The sequence below is a fragment of the Triturus cristatus genome, chromosome 2_1 (genome assembly GCF_964204655.1).
Source record: "Triturus cristatus chromosome 2_1, aTriCri1.1, whole genome shotgun sequence".
Lineage (NCBI taxonomy): Eukaryota > Metazoa > Chordata > Amphibia > Caudata > Salamandridae > Triturus > Triturus cristatus.
Window position 1 is genome coordinate 12615608 of NC_140581.1, and position 22224 is coordinate 12637831.

Consider the following 22224-nt stretch of genomic DNA (forward strand, 5'->3'; position numbering starts at 1 on the left):
AGAGACAAATGAAAGGAGGAGCCAGTGTGAGGAGAGACAAATGAAAGGAGGAGCCAGGGTGAGGAGAGACAAATGAAAGGAGGAGCCAGTGTGAGGAGAGCCAAATGAAAGGAGCAGCCCGTGTAATGAGAGGACAGAGAGAGGTAGAGTCAATGTAAAGAGAGGCCAATGTGAGCAAGAGTGTAAGTAGAGGCCAGTGTAAAGAGAGGCCAATGAAATTAGAGGCCAGTGGGTGAAGGAGGCCGTGTGAGGAGAGGCCAATGGAAGGTGGAGCCAGTGTGAGAAGAGGCCAATTGGGGGGGGGGGGCAGTGCGAGGAGAGGCCAACGAAAGTAGAGGTCAGCAGGAGGAGGAGCCAGTGCAAGGAGAGGCCAATGAAAGTAGAGGCCAGTGGGAGGAGGAGCCAGTGCGAGGAGGGGCCAATGGGAGGACGAGCCAGTGTGAGGAGAGGCCACTGAAAATAGAGGCCAGTGGGAGGACAGCGAGACAGATATGACCGTGTAGTGTCTCTCCTCCCCCAATTGAAGGCAGTTTCATGAGGCAGGGGAAACTCTCCATGTAGAGTCTGCTCTGATGAATGAAACCTGGGCAGGTGGTGCAGTCCTTCCTTTATGTTCATTCCCACTGGCGATCCTGCTACTTCCCTGACTGATTACAGAGAAGTTCATCCCAGGTATTTTGTTTATATTTAATACTACAGAGTACGGATTAGTCTAATTCGCAATTTCCCAATGTCACGGTTGTCTATCTGCTGACTTCAGGAGACTCCGGGGTGGAGACGTTTCACTCACTGTGCCTTCATTCCTTATTCCCATTGCTCTGTGGGTCTCGTGTGGACTCCAGTTTAAGATTATGGAAACCCTGTCATGTTTGCTTACATTCCTTATTCGAAGGACTAGATGCCATATGTACGAAGCATTTTTCCAGTCGCAAATGGGGCGAATCACAGAATCGGCCTGTTTGCAATCGAAAAAATGCTTTTTGTGATGTACAAAGCCCAAATTGTTACCTAATCGAAATTTGGGTTTTGCAATTCTGTAGTCGCAAGGGGCGTGTTTTGGGCGTCCCTTCCAAATACACAATCATATTGGTGTGAACAAATGTTTTGTGAAACCACCGGTGCCGAAGCCTGGACACTCGGCGCCGACCAAACACAAACAGAAATCGGTCGGCACCGACGCTCCGGCGCCGAAACAGCATTCGACGCCGAAACACACGGAGACCTCCAAAAAGCAAGGCGTACACAGAACATCGAAACCTCCGGTTCCGAAATCGCCGGTGCCGACAGACGACTCGGCGCCATTGGCTCTGTTTACACCAGACCCTTTACAAAAGACTTTGTCCAGAGATCCAAAGACTGGCCTTTTGACTGTGATTACTAAGAAGCGTCGCCTTGAGGCTCCGGCTCCTCCTCCTCCACCCAAAAAGAGGGACTCAGCTACTTCTCCCCTTAGAGTACCCTCCCCACTGCCACCCCCCCTCCCACCACCACCCCCTCCACCTTTACCTCACTACGATCCGGCCCCATCCCCAGATCCGGATGACGGGGACCCGGACAATGACCCAGGGGACGCCCCAATGGATCCCACTCCACCAGGGACCCCAGATCCATGGGAGGATTATAATAACCCTGATGTACCCAATGTACCTCAAGACGACCTATACCCATCAAGGCCGTCTCCTCCAGAGGACTCTTTAGGGTTTCACCATTTAGTGCAGAGAGCAGCACACTACCATGGGGTGGACATGCACACTGAACCAGTGGAAGAAGACTTCCTACTGGATACATTTGATCTACAAGATCGTTCCACTGCTATTTTACCCATGCTTAAGGGTGTCACCAAGCACGCTACAGAGGTATTCAAAGACCCTGTCAGAGCCAGAGTACTAAACCCTAGAATAGAGAAGAAGTACAAGGCGGCACCCACAGACCCTGCATACATCAAGGGCCCTGCTCCTCTAGATTCCCTAGTTGTCTCCACAGCTAGAAAGCGGGCTAACTCCCAATCCTCAGGAGATGCCCCACCACCAGACAAGGAATCTAAACTTCTGGACGCGTCTGGTAAACGCACCGCCTACCAGGCTGCAAACATGTGGCGCATTGCAAATACACAAGCACTGCTTGCGCGATATGATAGAGCACACTATGATGAATTAGAGGCTCTTATGCAGCACCTTCCAGAGAAATACAAACGCCAAGCTCATGACCTGATACAAGAGGGCAAACTAATCACAAATACCTCCATTAAATGTGCCCTCGATGCAGCAGACACTGCTTCTAGAGCCATAAACACCAGTGTCCTGCTTCGCCGCCATGCCTGGCTCAGGATATCAGGGTTCAAGCCTGAGGTCCAAACATCAATACTTAATCACACCTTTGACCAGCAAACACTCTTTGGCCCAAAGGTAGACGAAGCGCTCGAAAAAATGAAGAAAGATACAGACACAGCAAAGTCTATGGGAGCGCTCCAGACCCAAGCCTCTAAGCGTTCCTTTCGACGCTCGTCCTTTCGTGGCACAGGTAGAGGCTCCTCCACCGATAATGCCTCTACCTCCTACAAATCCCCTCCTCAAAATACCTTTTCAAAGGGCAACCAAAGAGGTGGTTACAGAGGCAACAACAATAAGGGCAGGGGCAAAACCAACAATACCCGTTCTGCCACCCCACCCGCACAATGACTCCCCTTCGCTCCCCCCAGACCATTCCACTCCGGTCGGGGGCAGACTACAAGATTTTATCCACGTATGGGAGTCCATAACATCGGACAAATGGGTGACCCAAATCATTCGGTCAGGGTACTGCCTCGAGCTAACATCTACCCCACCCAATATCCCACCAAGGCACCGTCCAATGTCCCAAGAGCATTCCACACTGCTCAAACAAGAGGTACTCTCGCTCCTCCAGAAACACGCTATAGAGCAGGTACCCGACAATCAACGAAATCTAGGGGTCTACTCCCTATATTTCTTAATCCCAAAGAAAGACGAGACCCTCAGACCCATTCTGGATCTCCGGCCTCTAAATGCCTACATACATTCAGACCACTTTCACATGGTCACCTTACAACAAGTCCTCCCACTCCTCTGCCAGGGAGACTTTCTCACAACACTGGATCTGAAAGACGCGTACTTTCACATTCCAATACACCCCTCTCACAGAAAATACCTCAGGTTCGTGGTGGACGGGCAACACTACCAATTCAAGGTTCTCCCCTTCGGGGTCACCACTGCACCACGGGTGTTTACCAAATGCCTAGCAGTAGTAGCAGCACACCTCAGACGTCAACATGTTCACGTCTTCCCTTACTTAGACGACTGGCTCATAAAAGCCGCGTCCTACCACCAATGCGTGCAACATACAAACAGCACCATCCAACTGCTTCATCAGCTAGGCTTCACGGTGAACTACCAAAAGTCCCACCTCATACCATCTCACACAAAGCAATATCTCGGGGCCACCATAGACACCTCAAAAGGTATTGCCTATCCAAACTCAGCCAGAATCACAAGCATTCTAGCCTTACGCAAAATATTCCTTCCTCAACACTCTCTACCAGCAAGAGTGTTTATGAAGCTCATAGGAATGATGGCGTCTTGCATCTTCATAGTGCCCCATGCAAGACTCCACATGCGTCCACTTCAGGAGTGCCTAGCACAACAGTGGAACCAGGCCCAGGGTCAGCTGACGGATCTGGTGTTGGTGGACGGCCGCACACATCACTCTCTGCAGTGGTGGAACACCACAAACCTTTCCAAGGGACGGCCGTTCCTGGACCCGGTTCCCCAAGTAACTCTAACAGCGGACGCATCGCTCTCCGGCTGGGGAGCGCACCTCTTACACCTCACAATGCAAGGTCTATGGACGCCACAGCAAAAAACGCTCCACATCAACCATCTGGAGCTTTTGGCGATCTATCTAGCCCTAAAATCTTTCCAAAAGCAGATTTCAGGCAAAGCAGTCCTCATTCGCACAGACAACATGACTGCGATGTATTATATACAGAAACAGGGGGGGACACACTCTCCCCAGCTCTCCCGCTTAGCCCAGAGCATATGGAGATGGGCAATTCCCCAAAACATTTTTCTCCTGGCACAACATGTCCCAGGCGTACAAAACACCATAGCAGATCTGCTCAGCAGACAGACTCAACAACTACACGAATGGGAACTGCATCCACAAGTTCTTCACCCATTCTTCCAACAGTGGGGGCATCCTCAAATAGACCTCTTCGCCACCCACGAAAACAAAAAATGCCCAAGCTTCGCCGCCAGATACCCACACCCATTGTCCAAGGGCAATGCGATATGGATGAACTGGTCAGGCAGATTTGCATACGCCTTTCCACCTCTCCCACTAATTCCATTAGTGGTCAGGAAACTACAACAGTACTCCCTCACACTCATTCTGGTAGCTCCGACGTGGGCCAGACAGCCGTGGTACACCACGCTACTACAACTATCAGTGGTACCACATCAAAAACTGCACCTTTCCCCATGCCTCCTAACCCAGAACCATGGAGAAATCAGGCACCCGGACCCAGCTCAGCTCAACCTGGCGATCTGGCTCCTGAAATCTTAGAATTCGGGTACCTTAACCTTCCCCCTGATTGCATGAACATCATCATGGAAGCCAGACGTCCTACCACTAGAGCATGCTATGCCGCAAAGTGGAAAAGATTTGTAATGTACTGCCGTAACAATACAATCAACCCTCTAGATGCATCCATACAACACATCATATGCTATCTGCTCCATCTGCACAGGTGTAACCTGGCGTATTCATCCATACGCCTACACCTAGCAGCGATCGCTGCCTATCTACAAAACAGACAGCATTTGTCACTCTTCAGAGTGCCCGCTATTAAAGCCTTCATGGAAGGCCTTAAACGAGTAATTCCTCCCAGGGCACCACCCTCCCCTGTATGGAATCTAAATTTGGTCCTTACACGACTAATGGGTCCGCCCTTCGAACCAATGCACAAATGTGAGCTACAATTTCTCACCTGGAAAACAGCTTTCCTTGTAGCTATCACTTCCCTTAGAAGGGTTGGTGAAATACAAGCGTTCACCATACAGGAACCTTACATACAAATGCATCACAGCAAGGTCATACTTCGAACTAATCCGAAGTTCCTGCCCAAAGTCATTACCCCCTTCCACCTCAATCAATCAGTGGAATTACCTGTCTTCTTTTCGCAACCCCAATCTGTTGCGGAAAGGGCCTTACACACACTAGATGTGAAAAGAGCGTTGCTATATTACATACAAAGAACGCAACCCTTCAGGAAGACCAAACAGTTGTTCGTTTCCTTTTCTCCACCACATAAAGGCAACCCCATCTCAAAATCAGGGATAGCTAGGTGGATTGTAAAATGCATACAAATTTGCTATCAGAAGGCAAAGAGAACATTATCTGTTCCCCCTAAAGCCCACTCTACAAGAAAGTTAGGGGCTTCTATGGCTTTTCTAGGGAATATACCCTTAGATGACATATGCAAGGCAGCCACATGGTCTACACCGCACACATTCACAAAACACTACTGTGTAGATGTGCATTCCCAGCAGCAAGCTAGGGTGGGCCAGGCTGTACTAAAAACACTCTTTCAAACAGCTGCAACGGATACCGGTGGTCGCCGCTAAGGTTGGGTACTGCTATATAATCTATGCTAAGTGTACAATCTGCAGCTCATATGCCTCGAACGGAATATGCTACTTACCAGTATGCATCTGTTCTTGGCATGTAGAGCTGCAGAGTTGTACACGCCCACCCGCCTCCCCGGCTACCTGTATCCGTTCCAGTCCATCTTATTTAGATACAACACACATGGGTTTCTCACTGTTATTACTACGCTCCATCATTTCCCTGTTGGCGAAAAACAATCTGAGGATGGAGCCGAAGCCCATGCGCAGTACGGACCGAAGGAGGAGTCACCAAACTCGTGACTTCCAAGCACGGTCCAAGAAGAAAAACAAACTGCAAACATCCGGGCCCAACACCAGATGGCGACCTATGCTAAGTGTACAACTCTGCAGCTCTACATGCCAAGAACAGATGCATACTGGTAAGTAGCATATTCCTTCCCAAATAGTGACTCAGAAGGAATCGATAATTGGAAATATCTATTCCCAGTCTTTGTACATCCGGCCCTTCGGGTCTTAAATCGTTATGACGAGGGCTCCTCTGATCCCTTGTGTAGTCCAGGCTGGCGGTCTTAGAAGGACTGGATGTCTTCATTGTTTTTACCTCACAGCTCGGCTGCTCTCACATGGCCTCCAGTCTGACACCATGAAAGCCCTCAGTGCATTCATTGCTTATTCGAGGGTCTTCACTTGTTATACTCCGGGATAAAACTGTGGAACCCAGAGCTGTGGCCACGGAACCTTTGGGCGTATCATTTCTTATGCTACGGGTCCAGTTGTCTCATCTGGACCCGAAGCCTCATAGTCCTGGTGCGATGCAGCCCCGGGCATCTTTATTCCTTGTGATCAGGGCCAGTGTCCTGAGGACCCCGGTCCTGATGCGATGGAAGCGCAGTGCATCTTTATTCCTCATCTCATACCCTGGTCCAGGATCAAGGAAGCCCAGACTTTCTTCAGTCCTTGTCCTTGGGGTCATGTGGTCTTCTAGGGACATCAGGCCTAACATATTGTTAGCCCTTTGTGTCTTAATTTCGTATCTCTCAAACTCATCTGGGTTCCTGTGGACTCCAGACATGAAGTGATGGAACGTTGGCCGTCTCCGTTCCTTTTCTTATACGCTCACCCGGTCTCTTGTGGACGTCAGGCCTGAGATCCTTGAAGTCCTAAGTATTCTTCTCCTTTTCCACGGGGCTCAGATGGTCTTTTAAGGACATTCTATTATGGAAACCCAGGGAATCCTTGGTTCTTATTCTTGGGGTTCAGCTACCACAGCTGTGCAGTCGCTTCAGCCTTTGGGCACTCCCGTCCTTGTAGGATCTCTGTGCAGGCTCCATGCCCTTCTATCTATTGTAATGCCATCTAGAGTGGCCTTTGAGCACGTTTGCAGAGACCAGGTCTTGGGTGTTCTGGTTAGTGGAGGTGGGAACATACTTGCATTTCCATAGACAAGGTCAGCAATGAAATTGAATTATGCGTTCCACAGGCAGGGGGTTCGACTAGATGTGCCCTTGGAGACCGAGAATCTCCAAGTTATGCGTGGGCTGGCTCTTAGTCACAGCGTCGTATAATACAAGACTTGAGGCTGAGTAGAAATGGGGATAGAGCGTGTTACTAGCTGGAGGCTTGCTTGGCGTGTCTGGTGTGGAGCCAAACAATATGATCTGTGTGTGCAATGCAGTTCAGGTGAAGACTGGAAGCTGTTAGAGCTACCAGGACCAACTCTTCTCTATCAGCCCCAGGGCAGGGGAGGGTGATTGCATGAGCCTAGACGGTGTCTCCTCGAGGTTTCGGACATGCACTAAGAGACTACCAAAGGCCTGGACAGGCGGCCATAGCATGAATCATTAGTAGGTATCTCCTCAGATCACGCCTCCCCTCCACTCTCCGTGAGTGGGGATGGACCATTTCTGTTGGAGACACTGTGAAGCTGGAACGTCAAAGAATTTCGCTTGTTTGGACTCAAAAAGTGCAATCTTGTGGCTGGGAAAATCTTGGTTATTCCTATACCCTTTTGGAAGGATTGAGATGGTAAAAAAAGCTGGATATCCCTCCAAGGGGCTCCTGGCATACCCGTCCTCATATGGATGTCGCACCAGGGACTATTCCTTGCTTGAGCTCCCAGACCTATGCGTGGATCCTTAGCTCATAAGGAATGGGGAGAGGGACTCCCGGGACCCTCAGAGAGGGGCGGGGAGCTCCCTCGTGTGAGCTGAGGAGGTTCATCATCTTCATATATGCCTCGTGTGTTGTGGTGAAGGTGATCAGGGCCGGACCCTCTGAGAGGGGCGGGGAACTCCCTCGTATGAGCTGAGGAGGATCATCATCTTCATATACGCCTCGTGTGTCGTGGTGAAGGTGTTCGGGGACCCTTGGTGAGGGGTGGGGAGCTCCCTCGTGTGAGCTGAGGAGGATCATCATCTTCATATACGCCTCGTGTGTCGTGGTGTAGGTGATCGGGGCCTCCCAGGGACCCTCAGAGAGGGGCGGGGAGCTCCCTCGTGTGGGCTGAGGAGGATCATCATCTTCATATACGCCTCGTGTGTCGTGGTGAAGGTGATCAGGGCCGGACCCTCGGAGAGGGGCGGGGAGCTCCCTCGTGTGAGCGGAGGAGGCTCATCATCTTCATATATGCCTCGTGTGTTGTGGTGAAGGTGATCAGAGCTGGACCCTCAGAGGGGCAGGGAGCTCCTCGTGTGAGCTGAGGAGGATTATAATCTTCGTATACGCCTCGTGTGTCGTGGTGAAGGTGATCAGAGCTGGACCCTCGGAGAGGGGCGAGGAGCTCCCTCGTGTGAGCTGAGGAGGATCATCATCCTCATATACGCCTCATGTGTCGTGGTGAAGGTGATCGGGGCCTCCCAGGGACCCTCGGAGAGGGGCGGGGAGCTCCCTTGTTTGAGCTGAGGAGGATCATCATCTTCATATAAGCCTTTTGTGTCGTGGTGAAGGTGATCAGGGCCGGACCCTCAGAGAGGGGCGGGAAGCTCCCTCGTGTGAGCTAAGGAGGATCATCATCTTCATATACACCTCGTCTGTCGTGGTGAAGGTGATCGGGGCCTCCCAGGGACCCTCGGAGAGGGGCGGGGAGCTCCCTCGTGTGAGCTGAGGAGGATCATCATCTTCATATATGCCTCGTGTGTCGTGGTGAAGGTGATCGGGGCCTCCCAGGGATCCTTGGAGAGGGGTGAGGAGCTCCCTCGTGTGAGCTGAGGAGGATCATCATCTTCACATACGCCTCGTGTGTCGTGGTGAAGGTGATCAGGGCCGGACCCTCGGAGTGGGGCTGGGAGCTCCCTCGTGTGAGCTGAGGAGGATCATCATCTTCATATACGCCTCGTGTGTCGTGGTGAAGGTTATCAGGGCTGGACCCTCGGAGAGGGGCGAGGAGCTCCCTCGTGTGAGCTGAGGAGGATCATCATCTTCATATATGCCTTGTGTGTCGTGGTGAAGGTGATCAGGGCTGGACCCTCGGAGAGGGGCGAGGAGCTCCCTCGTGTGAGCTGAGGAGGATCATCATCCTCATATACGCCTCGTGTGTCGTGGTGAAGGTGATCGGGGCCTCCCAGGGACCCTCGGAGAGGGGCGGGGAGCTCCCTCGTTTGAGCTGAGGAGGATCATCATCTTCATATAAGCCTTTTGTGTCGTGGTGAAGGTGATCGGGGCCTCCCAGGATCCTTGGAGAGGGGTGAGGAGCTCCCTCGTGAGAACTGAGGAGGATCATCATCTTCATATACGCCTCGTGTGTCGTGGTGAAGGTGATCAGGGCCGGACCCTCGGAGTGGGGCTGGGAGCTCCCTCATGTGAGCTGAGGAGGATCATCATCTTCATATACGCATCGTGTGTCGTGGTGAAGGTGATCGGGGCCTCCCAGGGACCCTCAGAGAGGGGCGGGGAGCTCCCTCATGTGAGCTGAGGAGGATCATCATCTTCATATATGCCTCGTGTGTCGTGGTGAAGGTGATCGGGGCCTCCCAGGGACCCTCGGAGAGGGGCGGGGAGCTCCCTCGTGTGAGCTGAGGAGGATCATCATCTTCATATACGCCTTGTGTGTCGTGGTGAAGGTAATCAGGACCGGACCCTCAGAGGGGTGAGGAGCTCCCTCCTGTGAGCTGAGGAGGATCATCATCATCTTCATATACGCCTCGTGTGTCGTGGTGAAGGTGATCGGGGCTGGACCCTCGGAGAGGGGCGGGGAGCTCCCTCGTGTGAGCTGAGGAGCATCATCATTTTCATATACGCCTCGTGTGTCGTGGTGAAGGTGATCGGGGCCTCGCAGGGACCCTCGGAGTGGGGCGGCGAGCTCCCTCGTGTGAGCTGAGGAGGATTATCATCTTCATATACGCCTTGTGTGTCGTGGTGAAGGTGATCATGGCCGGACCCTCAGAGGGGCGGGGAGCTCCCTCGTGTGAGCCGAGGAGGATCATCATCTTCATATACGCCTCGTGTGTCGTGGTTAAGGTGATCGGGGCCCTCCAGGGACCCTCAGAGAGGGGCGGGGAGCTCCCTCGTGTGAGCTGAGGAGGATTATCATCTTCATATACGCCTCGTGTGTTGTGGTAAAGGTGATCAGGGCCCGATCTCTCACCACGTAGATCATGGGCGTGATTTAGACCTCTGCGGAAGGTTACTCCGTCACAGCGGTGATGGTGATCCCATCCACCCAAATATAAATCCCATAGGATACAACAGGATTTATATCTCGGTGGACGGGATATCTGTCACCGTTGTGACAGAGTAGCCCTTGTGCTGTGATCTAAACCTGGCCCTTTGTCCTGTGGCTGGTTAATCAGGCTTGAGGGTCCCCACATTTTACCGTAGGATTTACTCACTGAAAAGGGCCCGCCTTTGCTTCTGTACCTTTAGTTGTCGTCCACTAGGCTGCCATGGACATGCTCCTAGCAGTCGAGTCCAGCACACAGGTGAAGGAGACCATCAGTAGGATGCCCAAGTTGTGTGGCAAGTCCAGGCAAGAGTTGTAGAGAAGCAAACCACATGGTTAGTTATGTTTCCCTGATGTTTCCTTTTTTTCTTTTTGTACTGAAAAAACTCAGTCAAGCCCAATCAAAAGCAACTGTGAGAAATCAGGGTAAAACAATTTCCAGTGTTTTGATAAATGGTGCAAATTTTACAGTTGACCAGAGGAAGACCTATGAGTGCATGCGGCAGTGGCTTCAGTTCTTCTAATCTTTTATTTACATTTCCTTGACTGTTTCATGAGGTACAGAGAGGACACTAGGTGTGAGCCACACTCCTGCCAGCGGCATCAGTCTTCAGTCACAGGAGTGTTCCCATTGGTGCTATCACTGTTCTGTTCCTGTGAGCCCTGAGCCGCGTGCTTCTACCTGCCTGTGCACTGGTGGGGTGCAGATCTCCTGATGCTGAAATGTGTAAATGTCTTTACCAACAGTGTCTCCTAGGTCAGGGTGGGGATGGAGTGGTGGTGGTGGTGGTGGTGGTGGTATGCACCACCTCTAAGCTGGCTGACCCTGCCACCACCTCACAAGCAGTGCTCAGAGGACCCCCAAGGCTGTTCCTCTCAGACTGCATTCACAGTAAACCACAGTGTGCCCCCCTGCTCCACACAGGAGAACACTGCTTTTGTTACCCGGGCATCTCTAAGGCATAATGGTAACTTCTACAATTACCTTCCCAGGGAAATGTGAACACTCCCAGCAAACAAAAAGTTGTGGATTTTTTTTCCCAAGGTGCTTGGTCTTACCCTAACACTTGCGGATCAGAGCCCTAAGAATGTCTTCTGCTCTGCTGCACATGCGCAGACGTCCGGCGGGGGAGCGCAGACAGTTTTTACTGAATGTGTGTCCTGCCATACACGGTTTGCTGTCACAATGTGTATTTATGAATAGTAAAGAACTGTGTGAAGAAGAGAACAAATCGTTATCCTCGCTGTCTCGATAAGACAGCCTTTTTTTATGATGTCTCCATTTTCCCCAAGTTGGGTCAAACTTCAGCCTTCTAACCTGAGTGTGAGAAGGTGTCCTGATATATGCTGTCCACTAGTTCTAGTGGGCACCTTGTATCAGTACAAACAACCCCTTATGGTGATAGGTTAAAGACAACCTTTATTGAAAGCTATCCTAGTGGTAGCTATGGAGAGCAGCCTTCAGGCTAAGTCTTGAAGGAATGTAAAGCAGCTTGTTTCACCAGTCTATAATCTCTTGAATGACCAAATGAAAGGACAACCACACCAGGTATATATTTAAAATATATGTATTCAGGTTAACACACACCTCTAGTCTCTTTATGAGACTGGAGTTCGAAGTACTTAAGTTACAATATAGCAATCATCAGTAAAAGCACAAATACACGTTTGGGCCCTAGGGGCGTACTAAACCATATACCAAAAAAGTGGTATAAGAACCACGTCTGGGATAGACACTAGGCCTAGAGCCTGTAGAATAGCTAGGGCCCCAAGGAACCTCCCAAGGTAGTGACACAGGGGACCTACGGGGACTGTATGCAGTGTGAAATGTAAAGATTAGGGACACTTCTAATCGAGTCAGGACCAAACCCTTTTGGACATGGATAGTTCTAGGGCTAGCACCCACGTGAGCACCGGAGTACTTGAGTTACCTCACCCAGGGAAGCCGGGTGCATAGGTGCCTTTTGGTGTCGCTTCGCGTCGTCGATTTCGATGGAAGCCTGAAAAGAACTGCTGCTGCCGTGAAGAGGAGAAGTGTCCGTGGAGTTCCAAGCCTGGATCTAGGATGTAAGGAACCTGAAAGCAGAGGGGACAGAGTCTGGGTCACTTGCTAGTGACCGAGGGCAGGATGGACCAATGCCCACAGATGTCAGGTGAGGTGATGGGTGTCTTGACTCTTCAGCCATTACGTCCGGGAGGCGTCGACGAAGTCCACGAGCCAGATTCGAGCTGTCCCACAAAGTCTGTCGAGTGCTGTGGTGTCGGCGACCAGATTGGGCCCAACAAGCCTTGGCAACGGCAAGTCACTGGAATTCAGAGAAAGGACTGCGGTGCAGACCAGCAAGGTCTGATGGACTCACCCAGCGAGGTTAAGTAAGGGCACGTCTGGAGCAACCAGGAAATCCCAATCAGAAAAGGAGTTGCCTTCATGGGGACCTGCTAGCCAATGGGCTAGTGATCGCGAAGGAGCCTCGAGTGGTTGCACTTGGAGCTTGCCCACGGGTCACTCGTGGAGTGGAGGCCAACAATCTTTGGTAAAGGAGGTGCTCAAGGCTGGGGCTACTCGGAGCCCAAAGCACAACTTTGAGGAGGACCAGGAAGATAGTGTTGCTGCAAAAGTTCAGTGTCCAGGGGTCATGGTTCCACGTCACCCACGATAGCCACGGGCCTCAGCTTTGCTGTGGACTCAGGGTAGCCTCGGGGAAGTCTGGAAATCTACCTCTGGTGATGCAGAGACTTCGGCGTCCGGCGGGAGCTTCAGCAATGCAGACCGGTCAGTTGCTTCTTTGGTGCCTGCCAAGCAGGGGAGTCACTCCTTGACCCCAAGGGAGATTTCTTCAGTCTTCTAGTCAGGATAGAACGTCGAAGGTCCAGGATATATGTTGCAGAGTTTCGTCCAGGGCAATCTAAAGTCCTAGGGCCTGGATTCCTTTATGTATAGTAAGTTTAGGGGATGGATTAACTCTAAGGCCCCACCTATGGGTTGTCCAGGAAAGAGGGGTGGTTACACCCATTTCCTTTGTCCAGTTTCGCGCCAGAGCAGGGGCAGGTAGCCCCTGCAACCGGTTTGAACTGGAGTATGCACAGGGACACCAAGTGTGCCCCCAGTGCAGGACTTCAAAGCACCAGAGAGTGCTCCCGCCCAGCCCCAATACACATCAGCCTGTCTGGGGTGGTGGCCACACCTCCCTTCGACAGAAAACCTATTGTCCAGGCCTCTCCTGCCGGAGTTTCGGTCAGCAGCAGGAGGCCAGACCCGTGTCTGTGGCAGAGGCATCCATTTTGGGATGCCAGGGCTCAGGAAAGTCCTACCGGGTTTAGCCAGTGTGAACATGTCTCTCCCTCTAGAAGGGTGGAATGCTACCCCCGCCGCCACAATTGGTGGGGGGGGGGGGGGGGTAGTATTCCAAAGCGTTTGACACCAAATACGACATGTTTTGATGCAGCCATTCCAAAGTTAGCATTTACCGCGAGGTTATAATGCACTTAAGAGTATATGGTCAGGCTGCACTACAAACAGCATCAGAGAAGGGTCTCCGAATGCTGCAGAGGGGCTCAGCTCATGCTTGGGCACCCTCTCACATAAAACCAAGCACTCTGCCTTCAGGAGTGTCAAGGCCTGCCATAGGAGTGGCTTATAGGTTTATATGTGTCTGTATAGGGTAGTGATATAGGTAGCCTATACCACAGTAAGGGGTGCAAGCACACCCTTACCCAGGCTGCAGTAGCAGACCTGTGGTGTCATTTTGGAGTGCTTCCCAGGGGTGGCATAATGCATGATTCAGCCCCTGGTAGGCCTCTGAGGTACCTATGCTCTAGGTACATAGTATACCATATACTAGGGGCTTATAAGGCACTCCAGAATCCAATTAGATATGTACCTTATGTACATGGAAACCATTTTAGAGCGGAAGCAGCTAGGCTGCGGTCATGATTAGCAGGGCCACAGCCAGACTAAGGTCGAAAAACTGTGAAACACCAGCAAAAAGAGGGGGTACCCATGTGAAGCAGATCCTACTCTCCTACACAGAGTCACTGTGTGCACTGTGTCACACTAGAAGAGAAGTGAAAAGGAAGTCCATTAAGTGGTAATTAAAATTTCAAGTGTCATTAAACTCAAGGTGCATGAAACCAACACTAATTTAACTTATTTTTTACTTTTTCTTGCTCTCATGTCACAGAGAAGCTGAGAACATGCTGGTGGAGAAGCCACTGGGCTCTTTCCTTATCCGACTGAGCCAAACCAGGGAAGGATACACCTTATCCTACAGGTAAGAGCTTCTCCAACACTACTGGTGAGCTACAGAGATCAACCCATGGCATGTGGGTGAGAGCACCTCCCATCACAGGTGAGCTGCAGCGATCAAGCCATAGCATGTGGGTGAGTGCACCTTCCATCACTGGTGAGTGGCAGAGATAGACCCGTAGCAGGTGGGTGAGTCCACCTCCCATCACTGGTGAGCGCCAGAGATCGACCCATTGCATGTGTTTGAGAGCACCTCCCATCACTGGTGAGATTCAGAGATCGACCCACTGCATGTGTGAGAGCACCTCCCATCACTGGTGAGCTGCAGAGATCGACCCGTAGCATGTGGGCGAGAGCACCTCCCATCACTGGTGAGCGGCAGCGATTAACCCATTGCATGTGTGAGAGCACCTCCCATCACTGGCGAGCGGCAGCGATTGACCCATTGCATGTGTGAGAGCACCTCCCATCACTGGTGAGATCCAGAGATCGACCCATAGCATGTGGGTGAGAGCACCTCCCCTCACTGGTGAGATCCATAGATCGACCCATAGCATAAGGGTGAATGCACCTTTCATCACTGCTGATCTGCAGAGATCGACCCGTAGCATGTGAGTGAGAGCACCTCCCATCTCTGGTGTGCAGCAGAGATCATATCATGTGTGTGAGAGCCCCTCCCATGACTGTTGAGCTGCAGAGATCAATCCGTAGCATGTGTGAGAGCCCCTCCCATCACAGGTGAGCTGCAAAGATCATCCCGTAGCATGTGTATGAGAGCCCCTCCCATCACTGGTGAGCTGCAGAGATCATCTCATAGCATGTGTGTGAGAGCCCCTCCCATGACTGTTGAGCTGCAGAGATCAATCCGTAGCATGTTTGTGAGAGCACCTCCCATCACTGGTGAGCCGCAAAGATTATCCCATTGCATGTGTGTGAGAGCCCCTCCCATGACTGTTGAGCTGCAGAGATCAATCCGTAGCATGTGTGTGAGAGCACCTCCCATCATTGGTGATGTGTAAATGCCTCAATGGTGAAACCACTACATGGCGCACAGGAGAGACCAATTCGCTGGACAGCTTTGCTGGGGTGCCTGTGTTTTTTAACACTGCACACTACCATTTATTATGGTGACTAGTGCGTCAATTTATGTTCATCCGTGATGTAATAGGTCCTTCGCTACAAACTGATTTCAATAGATCTATCTCACCAACACACTTTTTAAACTGCTTGCTCCCCAAAAACATCTGTAGGGACCACATCATCCTGTACCCCACAGGAGGTAGCACCCATGAGCCATTCTGAGAAGGGTTCCAGGCATGTTTGATGATAACAAGAATTCTTATTTTTTCACAGGGGTGCGGCCCGATGCCTGCACTACATGATTGAGATGAAGTCGAATGGACGCTACGTGATCCCCGGGGAGGACCGAGTCCACACATCGCTCACTCACCTGGTGGAGTACCACAAGGTGATCGGCTTACAGCCCTCCATGGAGAAGCTGACAGAGCCATGTGAACACGTGAGTCCTTTGCTGACCTCTGCGGACTTGTGTGTGATATCCCGCACTGGACGTCCTTATGTTTTCCCCTTGGCCTCTCCCTGAGATCCATCACTGTACATCAGTCCCAGGGCGGTGTTAAGCATGACGCCTTCAGGGGTCTGGACCAGACGCCTTAACTATACATCAGTCCCAGGGCGGTGCTAAGCATACTGCCTACAGGGGTCTGAACCAGACGTCTTCACTATTCATCAGTCCCAGGGCGGTGCTAAGCATACCGCCTTCCGGGGTCTGGATCAGATGCCTTCAATATCCATTAGTCCCAGGGTGGTGTTAAGCATGACGCCTTCAGGGGTCTGGACCAGACGCCTTCACTATACATCAGTCCCAGGGCAGTGTAAGCATGACGCCTTCAGGGGTCTGGACCAGACGCCTTCACTATACATCAGTTCCAGGGCGGTGTAAGCATGACGCCTTCAGGGGTCTGGACCAGACGCCTTCACTATACATCAGTCCCAGGGCGGTGCTAAGCATACCGCCTTCCGGGGTCTGGATCAGACGCCTTCAATATACATCCGTCCCAGGGCGGTGCTAAGCATACCGACTTCAGGGGTCTGGACCAGACACCTTCAATATACATCCGTCCCAGGGCGGTGCTAAGCATACTGCCTACAGGGGTCTGGACCAGACGCCTTAACTATACATCAGTCCCAGGGCGGTGTAAGCATGATGCCTTCAGGGGTCTGGACCAGACGCCTTCACTATACATCAGTCCCAGGACGGTGTAAGCATACCGCCATCAGGGGTCTGGACCAGACGCCTTCACTATACATCAGTCCCAGGGCAGTGTAAGCATGACGCCTTCAGGGGTCTGGACCAGACGCCTTCACTGTACATCAGTTCCAGGGCGGTATAAGCATGACGCCTTCAGGGGTCTGGACCAGACGCCTTCACTATACATCAGTCCCAGGGCTACCGCCTTCCGGGGTCTGGATCAGACGCCTTCAATATACATCCGTCCCAGGGCGGTGTAAGCATGATGCCTTCTGGGGTCTGGACTAGAAGCCTTCACTATACATCAGTCCCAGAGCGGTATAAGCATACCGCCTTCCGGTGTCTGGATCAGACTCCTTCAATATACATCCGTCCCAGGACGGTGTAAGCATGATGCCTTCTGGGGTCTGGACTAGACGCCTTCACTATACATCAGTCCCAGAGCGGTGTAAGCATACCGCCTTCCGGTGTCTGGATCAGACGCCTTCAATATACATCCGTCCCAGGGCGGTGTAAGCATGACGCCTTCAGGGGTCTGGACCAGACGCCTTAACTATACATCAGTCCCAGGACGGTGTAAGCATACCGCCTTCAGGGGTCTGGAACAGACACCTTCACTATACATCAGTCCCAGGGCGGTGCTAAGCATACCGCCTTCCGGGGTCTGGATCAGACGCCTTCAATATACATCCGTCCCAGGGCGGTGTAAGCATGATGCCTTCAGGGGTCTGGACCAGACGCCTTCACTATACATCAGTCCCAGGACGGTGTAAGCATACCGCCTTCAGGGGTCTGGACCAGACACCTTCACTAAACATCAGTCCCAGGGCGGTGCTAAGCATACCGCCTTCCGGGGTCTGGATCAGACGCCTTCAATATATATACATCCGTCCCAGGGCGGTGTAAGCATGATGCCTTCAGGGGTCTGGACCAGACGCCTTCACTATACATCAGTCCCAGGACGGTGTAAGCATACTGCCTACAGGGGTCTGGACCAGACGCCTTAGCTATACATCAGTCCCAGGGCGGTGTTAAGCATGGCGCCTTCAGGGGTCTGAACCAGACGCCTTCACTATACATCAGTCCCAGGGCGGTGTAAGCATGACGCCTTCAGGGGTCTGGACTAGACGCCTTAACTATACATCACTCCCAGGACGGTGTAAGCATACCGCCTTCACGGGTCTGGACCAGACGCCTTAACTATACATCAGTCCCAGGGCGGTGTTAAGCATGGTGCCTTCAGGGGTCTGAACCAGACGCCTTCACTATACATCAGTCCCAGGGCGGTGTAAGCATGACGCCTTCAGGGGTCTGGACCAGACTCCTTCACTATACATCAGTCCCAGGGCGGTGTAAGCATGACGCCTTCAGGGGTCTGGACCAGACTCCTTCTTTATACATCAGTCCCAGGTCGGTGCTAAGCACACCGCCTTCAGGGGTCTGGGCCAGATGTCTTCCCTATACATCAGTCTGTGGGCGGTGCTAAGCTTAGCGCCTTCAGGGGTCTGGACCAGACGCCTTCACTATACATCAGTCCCAGAGCGGTGCCAAGCTTGGCGCTTTCAGGGGTCTGGATCAAATGCCTTCACTATACATCAGTCCGAGGGCGGTGCCAAGCTTGGCGCCTTAAGGGGTCTGGATCAAATGCCTTCACTATACATCAGTCCCAGGGCGGTGCTAAGCATGGCGCCTCCAGACGCCTTCACTATACATCAGTCCCAGGGCGGTGCCAAGCTTGGCGCCTTCAGGGGTCTGGATCAAATGCCTTCACTATACATCAGTCCCAGGGCGGTGGCAAGCTTGGTGCCTTCAGGGGTCTGGATCAAATGCCTTCCCTATACATCAGTCCCAGGGCGGTGCCAAGCTTGGCGCCTTCAGGGGTCTGGATCAAATGCCTTCACTATACATCAGTCCGATGGCTTTGCCAAGCTTGGCGCCTTCAGGAATCTGGATCAAATGCCTTCACTATACATCAGTCCCAGGGCGGTGCCAAGCATGGTGCCTTCAGGGGTCTGGATCAAATGCCTCCCTATACATCAGTCCCAGGGCGGTGCCTAGCTTGGCACCTTCAGGGGTCTGGAGCAGACGCCTTCACTATACATCAGTCCCAGGGCGGTGCTAAGCATGGCGCCTCCAGACGCCTTCACTATACATCAGTCCCAGGGCAGTGCTAAGCATGGTGCCTTCAGGGGTCTGGACCAGACGCCTTCACTATACACCAGTCCTAGGGCGGTGCCAAGCATGGTCCCTTCAGGGGTCTGGACCAGAGCGTGTAACTAGCATTTGATAAACAAGGATTTTTATTTCTGTCTATCTCCTTATGGTTAGCTCCCGGTCTCCTGGTGTTGTTCCTGGCTTGGCAAATAAACATAGCTTCTTCCTTTAGCTACAAATCTCTACAAGTGGTAGCAACCTACCCACGTTGAGTATTCTCGCTGGGACATGGGACATGGTCTAGCGCTCATTTTTTCTCGCTCGCCAACTTAATGGTGAGCTGCACACGAGAAAAACTCCGCCACGCGACGGTTGGTGGAGTTTTTTGCCAAACTCCGCATTTTAGGCAAAGCGGGCAAAACTCTGCAAATTCTGTGTCAGAGTGGAGTTTTCCACCCACTCTTACTCAAAAGTGACTGGTCCGTGCAATATTTACCTGTGTTCAAACGTTTGCTGCAGAGTCCACATAAACTTTAAAGACTTGGAAAAAACATGTGTCGTTGTGCTGGGTAGAAAAGAATGATAGGGGAGCCCAGCAGGATCACGTGGCACCAGACCTAGTTGTACACACAGCACATAAGAAGACACTCACTCAGATTACAGGAAACACGAGTAAATATGAATCAAACAACAAAAGCATGAATCCTGCATTCAGAATGAACTAGCTTCAGAAAAGTGCTCACTGTGTTTTAAAAGAGCCCTCACTCACCAACCTGGTTGGTGACACGCTTCATCATTGGGTTCCCACCAGAGAGGCCGAGTGCCTCCCGGTGTGCTGCCACGCCTGAACTACAGCGGAGCTGGGTTTTTTTGGGGAGACAGTGCAAAAAGTGGGGATAATGTGAAAAAGTGAAGTTTAAAAAGGTGTCACAATTTTATCCAGAAACAATTTTAATGGTGGAAAACTGGACTCGGTTAAAAGAAAGTGTTGGATGCGTAAGAACTAGTTATAATAGTCCAGTTGCATCCTAGATTAAGTGAAAAGAGGTCAACATGTTTCTGCTTCTAAAAGGGTGAACGAAGCATTCGTCAGGACCTGGGGGGACTACCACAGCGGTGTACGCACGCTAAGGCGCACCCTAACCTGTGGAGTCCCTTGGACCGTAAAACTCGTGGTTTTAATTTTCCCGGAAATCCCCTCTGCGAGTAGTGTCAACCATCACGGAAGTGAGCGACTTTGTTAAAATATATATATAAACATTTCTGAACACCTGCTTTCTGGTGTGTGTCGGGCAGCGCTCTTGTATCATGTTTGGAGATATATCTGAGCACCTGGTTTGTAAAGTGTCAGGTCCTCCCTTGTATCGTGCAGTCTCTCTCTGTAACATAAGAGGTGGCGGCGAGGATGCAAACTGTCCACGTGTACATGAGCTGCAAAAAGAGGAGTAACTTATTGCAAGGTCAATCCGAAGGGCACAATACTGAGTCGCTGGTCTCCGAACACAGTAAATCGTGTTCTGACTTCAAGAGCAAATAGTTCATAAAGAGCGCTTCTATTCGCCACAGCCTCGGTGTTCATTGCAGTGGTTTGAAGCATCAAGAAAGTGCCTCTGCGGCTCAATACAGTGAAGAGAAGTGAACAGAAATGCTGCTGTTAGAAATGGGGTTTCTGGTTGGCTAGGATATGCACCCCCACTCTAGTAAGGGCAAAAAGATCCACACCAAAGATAACCTGTGCTCACCCCCTTGGTAGCTGGGCACAGGGCAGTCAGGCTTATCAGCGGCAATGTTTAAAGCGTTCGCACAACACACTCACACAGATACACAATGAACACATCACAAAAGAGACTCCACACAAAGTTATATCAACATTTATAGTACTTTATATATAACATAGACCCAAAACGACATAAGTCATAAATACTGTGCGTACTATGCCAGTACTGAAATAATACTCGTTATCCTGACAATGCGAGAATCAAAACAACAACATACATTATAACATCAAAGCATGAAATGCAGCAGTTTGGTTAGAACAAGAAAACACATGAATCACCATTAACACTTTGCAGGTAATGCAGTCTTATTTAGAGGCCACCTTAAAAATCTATGAATAATTGCAGAACATAAGATCTAGCACGTCTGCACTTCTACCAGCAGGATTACGGTAGTTTTTGAGAGCCTTCCAATGTACATAAACTACAGTAATTCTAGAAGCTGGTGCACTTCTATTAATGAAATTAGGGTAAGCGCCGTGTAGGATGTAGCCCATGATATACCAAGCGTACGAGGAGCGCAGTACTGCAAAACTAAGACCACTTGGGTCCAATTCTCTTAAGTAAAACACGAAGTATGGTGAGCCACGGTGTGACACGATCTATGTTGTCACTGAACACGTTGTTGGTATGGAAACTGTGTGCCCGCGCTAGCAGCACTTGTAAGTGCGTAGATAAGTGACACAAAACAGGAAATCCCGATACTTCATCACATGGGAAGCCAGTCTCCAATCAGCCATGCTGCCCCCAAAGAACTCCATACCTTGCTTGAAACTATCCGCTCTGGAGGTCGGTGGGCTTTGCACATGGGGTCTTTTCTGGTAGCAGAGGCGTTGCGCTGCTACATGGCTGACTGGAGCAGGCACGGTTGGGGCATGGTGATGTTGGTTGATTCGTTCAATCCTTCATCCCATGGGAGTCAGGCCAATGTATGTCCAGAGCATCGTGGTCACTAAGTTACCAGAAGGCTTCCAGCGGTGTAGGTATTTGAAAGCAGTGATTTTCAGTCCTTGGCACCAAACAGCTGTGTTCCTTCCTGACACTCGGGACACAAGGTGCACCGACAAGCAGTAAATAAACAGAGCAGGCTCACCGTCGATAGAGCAGTGCAGGGGTTGACCGGCAACACCGTACCCGATCCTTTAACTATGAACAGGCACGCTCTTGAAACGAAGCGCATCAGGTGCTGGAACACAAGGTCTATGATGTTCTGGAGACCTCTAAGAGAACCAGAGGCAAGCCAACAAGCCCTTGGAATTTATTGGGAGTTGGTAGGATGTAGGGGGCAGAGTCAGTTCTCCCTCACTGCAGAGATAGCAAGCAGCCGGCGAACACAACAAATCACAGAGCAAAGTACCAGTCACTCCTGGCAGCGTAGCAAACAGCAGGCCAACACAGCAAAGCAAGTGACCAAGTGGCAGTCCCTCCTGGCAGCACAGCAGGTAGTAGGCTAACACAGCAAAGCAAGTGACCAAGTG

The 22224-nt window shown here is 51.3% G+C and overlaps 1 protein-coding gene across 1 annotated transcript in view; it reads left to right on the forward strand.

Annotated features, from left to right (window-relative positions):
* The window catches only part of LOC146863614 (myosin-IIIb-like), a 547606-nt gene that overhangs the window by 497926 nt on the left and 27456 nt on the right, over positions 1–22224 (forward strand). The window contains exons 26-27 of the mRNA XM_085627644.1: positions 14481–14570; positions 15899–16064. Of these exons, the coding sequence (XP_085483770.1) occupies positions 14481–14570; positions 15899–16064 (256 nt within the window). The remainder of the gene's footprint in view (positions 1–14480; positions 14571–15898; positions 16065–22224) is intronic.